Source organism: Larus michahellis, chromosome 23 (assembly GCF_964199755.1).
Source record: "Larus michahellis chromosome 23, bLarMic1.1, whole genome shotgun sequence".
Taxonomy (NCBI): domain Eukaryota; kingdom Metazoa; phylum Chordata; class Aves; order Charadriiformes; family Laridae; genus Larus; species Larus michahellis.
Genome location: NC_133918.1, coordinates 2,656,932 through 2,661,291, shown reverse-complemented (window position 1 = coordinate 2,661,291; position 4,360 = coordinate 2,656,932). Strand labels below are relative to the sequence as shown.

Below are 4,360 nucleotides of genomic sequence, written 5' to 3'. Positions count from 1 at the left end.
GGGGAGGGGGGCGCATTTGAGGGAGGGGGGGTTAGAGTCGCTTCGATAGGGCCTTTTCTCTCGTGTTTTTCCATTAAAAGTTGTTTCTCCAGCCCTGCTCCGTGCCTGTCTGGGAGGGGAGGGAGCGCGGGGGGCAGCGGGAATCGGCCCCCACCAGGTGCCACAGCCCCACATGGGACCCCGAAGGGCACCGAGCCCCCCCCCAGGGCCGAGTCACCGTCAGCAGGGTGGCAGTGGTGGGGGGGGGGGACTCCCCTGTCCCCTTCCCCAGGGGCAGCCAGGACAGACGGGTCCCTGCCGGACCCACGGACACGGCCCCACGCAGAAAGCAGCACGGAGCCCCCGGGACAAGGACGGACCTTGGGGAGCGGGAGGGGACGGACACAGACGACCACAAGGGCTGCCAGGTCTTCGGCTGGACCCCGGCCAGCGTCCCCTCCCGCGGGGACAGGCCTCGGGGCAAAGCCCCCAAAGCCTCAGGACAGTCACCCCCGTCCGCGGCTCCGCAGCCCGGCTTTGCCTCCCTGCGCTGCCCAATCACCCCAAATCACCCCCACAACGGCCAGGGGGGAGCTGCCGGCCAGGCAGGGACCCTCCTCCCCTTCTCTGCCTGCGCCTTGGCCAGCCCCGACACCAGCCGGGGGGGAAATAAGGAAAGAAATAAACAAAGAAATGACGGCGGGGGCCAAAAGTGCCTGGAAACCCCATCTCTTTATTGCCCGTTCCCCCTCCCAGCTCCACAGCCCGGGGCCAACGCAGCCAAGGGCGCCTTCGGGCAGCGGCCGCCCCTCTGCGGGTCCGGCGCGCAGAAGGTGCGGGGGGAGGTCCCCGGTCCCCGCCGGGGCACCCCCGGTGTCGGGGGGAGCCGCTGCGGGCCCCAGGCGGGCGCAGTCCCCTTGGCCTCGGCAGGCCCCGGCGCAGCTCCCGGCACCGCTGCTGCTCCGCGTCCGGCCTCCCAACCCCCCGCCCCGAGCACCCTCCTGCGCCCAAAACTCCCGTCCCCTGCAGCAGCTGCACCGCCACCGCCCGCAGCTCCCGGGGGCCGCGGGGAGCTGCTCTGCGCCAGAGAAGGCGGAAAAGGGAAGAAAAGAAAAAAAAAAAACCCAAACGTACAGGAGTGTCAGTGCCGCAGGACAAGCTCTCCTCTCCCAAAGCTGCTGCAGAAGCCCTTGGTGCCATCGGGGCCGTGGGGCAGGCGAAGCACCCCGTCCCGCATGGCAAGGTGCTCAGGCACCCTCTTCTCTGCCAGAGGATTACCAGGAGGAGGTTTGGCATCAGGAGGGGGGTTGCTGGGCCAGGGTGCCCAAAGACCCTCCCTGCTGCCCCAGCCGCTGCCGCGGGGGCTCTCGGCGCTGGAGGGGAGGCCATAGCAGCTGCCGATGCTCAAGCCTGTCCCGAGCGGAGGGAAGGCTTTGTTGGTGAGGAGCGAACTGGTGAAGGTGTTGCCGAAGTCGCCGGGCTTGAAGTCGCTGCTGGGCCAGGTGGGTGCCAAGGGATCCTTGTTCAGGAAGAGGGACGGCAATGCCAGGGCACCATCCGACTCCGGGGAGCTGCAGAGCACGGAGTCCCCGATGCCATAGGGGAATGCCACCGCTGCTGCCTGCGCCTTCCAACCCAGCCGGTCTACCAGCTCCTCCGCCGCCTCCCTCTCAGCCCCGGGTTTCTTCTTGGAGCCCTTCCCGCAGAGCCGGACCACCCTGATGCTCTCGCCGCCCGGGCGGCTCTGGCGGCCGAGGCCCTCGAAGGCCCTGCGGGCGCTCTCCAGGCTCTCGTACTCCACCAGCGCGCAGCACTTGCTCAGCAGCTCGGGGAAGCGCGAGGTGTATTTCCGCACATCTGAGGGCAGCTTGCGGCCCGGCCGCAGGATGCGGATGGAGGCGATGGCACCAAAGGGGCTGAACATCCTGGTGATGGTCTCGAGGAAGTTCTTCTGGAGCGGCGGCAGCACGTCCTGCCCCGGCGGCAGCAGCTCCCAGGCCAGCAGCATTTTGCTGGGGGGGATGCTCAGCAGGGAATCGGGGATGGGGACCCGCCGCCTGACTTTGGTGCCCTCCTCGTTCACCTCCAGCAGCTCCGAGAACTGCAGGGCATAGAGCGTGAGCCGCCAGTCACGCGTCAGGTATTTAACCTGCGGGAGAGAGGGGGTCACTGCGTCCCCATGAGTTTCTCCAGGCAGGGACCACCCTAAATCCATCCTCCAGGTGGGCTGCAACACCATCAATCTGAAGTCATGGCAAGGCAGCATCACGCTTTCATGTGAGCGTCTCTGGGGGTTGCAGAAGGTTCCCGGTGCCCCCTGGACCGGGGCAACAAGCTACAGCTCCCCCGGACATCGCACAACCAGCGCTTCCCTGCAGGTTTTTGGTTAAGGGATGATCTCTCCCAAAGCAACCCAGGGAAGCCGCGGGCTGAAGAGGTAAATCCAGCCCTGGGGGTGGTTTGAGGACTCTCCACCACTTCCCCAGCCACCCTCCCTGGCTGGGGAGCTGCAGCAGCTCCCCATCGGGGGCAGAGAGCAGAGCCCAGCTTCAGTGGCGCTTTCCACTGGCGCTTCAGTGGGACACAGCCTGGGAAGAGGCTGGACCTCCCTGGACACCCCACCAGAGACACCCAGAGCACACCCAGACACCCAAACATCCTCCACACAAAGGCCACTTCCCACCCGGGCTGGCCGGCGCCATGGGCTGCCTACCTTCTTGAAGGACGTCAGCAGTTTGATGCTCACAAAGCCCATCTTGTTCTTCTGGACGTGTTTCAGAAGGAAAGCATCCTTGGCCAGGTTCTCGTCAGAGAGGTAGAACTCCACCTGGGACACAATCCTCCGGACCAGCTGGGGGTCGGGGATGGAGTAGTTGCAGTCCAACAGATCAGCCCTCAAAACATCGTTCGTGTTGCAGAGTCTCCTGGCAGAGCAGCAGGGACGCAGGCGTGAGTTGGTGGCCTTTGGGATGAGCAGCACTGCCCAGCGCCAGCCGCAGTGGTGCAAGTGGCAGAGACACCGGGGAGACCCACGGCTTCGTCCTGTCTGTGGGGGAGCAACACCAGCCTGCACCCTACAAACCCCCCCCGTGCTGGGAGCACCGGTGCTAGACCATGAACTTAAACCCATCCCAGACAAGGGACACGTTCCCTTGGGGACAAACACAAGGCAAGACCAGGGCTCAGCCCTTAGGCACATCCCAGCGGCCACGTACCCATTGAAGCTCTGGAAGAAGTCCTCCTGGCTGAGCAGGGCGAGCGAGCTGCTCCGTGGCAGACGGAGATGTGGAGCTGGGAAGGAATTCCTTTGCACCGGCAGAGAGGTGCTGCAGCTGGGCTGGGAACCGAGCCCCCGAGCCACCCCAGAGCTCCGTGATGACATTGTCCTTCATCTGGGACAGGAGAAGGACACCGCTGGGAGGCTTCCTGCCTCCAGCCAGCCCCCGGGGCAGAGCCCTGCTCTGGGCTGCAGCCCCCAAGCCCAGGGACGGGGAGCGCAGGCAGCTCGTTGCTGTGCCCTTACCTGCTGGGCAGCGCTGGGAGGGGGAAGAAAATCCTGGCACTACATCCTAGAGACCTGGAGGCCCCCGCCCTCCCCACTGCCAAAGTAAGGCTCCTAAAAGACAAAGGGAAAAGGAAGGAAAAGAAAGAAAGAAAAAGTTCTCTAGGGCAAGCAGGCTGCTGGTTTATAAGAGCAGCCTCCCAGCAAGAGCCCCAGTGGGTGGTTATGGATCCACCCCCACCGAGACCCACCAGGTGGAACCTGTCTGCAGGTTAAACAGCCCCACCTGAGCCGGGATCCTCCTGCCGGGGCTGCGGAGCCCGGCCGGGCGGGCAGAGTGGGGGCAGAGGCAGCGGTACCAGTACCCAGCGATGCTGGTACCCAGCGGTACCCGACAGGGCAGTGAACTGCTGCCATGAGGCATCTCGGTCGGTGCCTCAGTTTCTCTGTCTCACGCAGGGACCGTAACAGTCACGCAGAGGTGGAGGGACGGCTCGATCCAGGGCACTGCCTGGGCTCCTGGTGCTGCCGGAGTGACTGATGGACGTTCTTCTTCCTGCAGAAACGCCCCCCACCCCAATGAGAGGGAGGAGAAGAGCCCCAAGGATGGGGTGAACCCCAGGGAGGGCGTGACGCTGTGGGGCAGGGTGGTCCCATAGCTTCAGTATGAGATGGGGAATCATAGAATCTTCATGGTTGGAAAGGACCTTTGAGATCATCGAGTCCAACCATACACACACCAAAATAAAACCCAACCCCTCCAATCTGTGCCACTAGAGCATGCCCTGAAGTGCCACATCTAGACGTTTTCAAACACCTCTAGGGATGGTGACTCAACCCCCTCCCTGGGCAGGCTGTTCAGTGCCTGACCACTCTGTC

General features: G+C 64.4%; 1 protein-coding gene across 1 annotated transcript; it reads right to left on the bottom strand.

The window, feature by feature from the left end:
- Positions 1–318: 318 nt before the first annotated feature.
- Positions 319–3,615, bottom strand: LOC141734212 (la-related protein 6-like). The gene is made up of 4 exons (XM_074565652.1): positions 3,503–3,615; positions 3,195–3,371; positions 2,693–2,903; positions 319–2,128 (listed from the first exon to the last, which is right to left on the bottom strand). Exons 2-4 carry the CDS (start codon positions 3,359–3,361, stop codon positions 1,121–1,123), a joined length of 1,386 nt encoding a protein of 461 aa, XP_074421753.1. The 5' UTR covers positions 3,362–3,371; positions 3,503–3,615; the 3' UTR covers positions 319–1,120.
- Between the last annotated feature and the right edge of the window lie 745 nt (positions 3,616–4,360).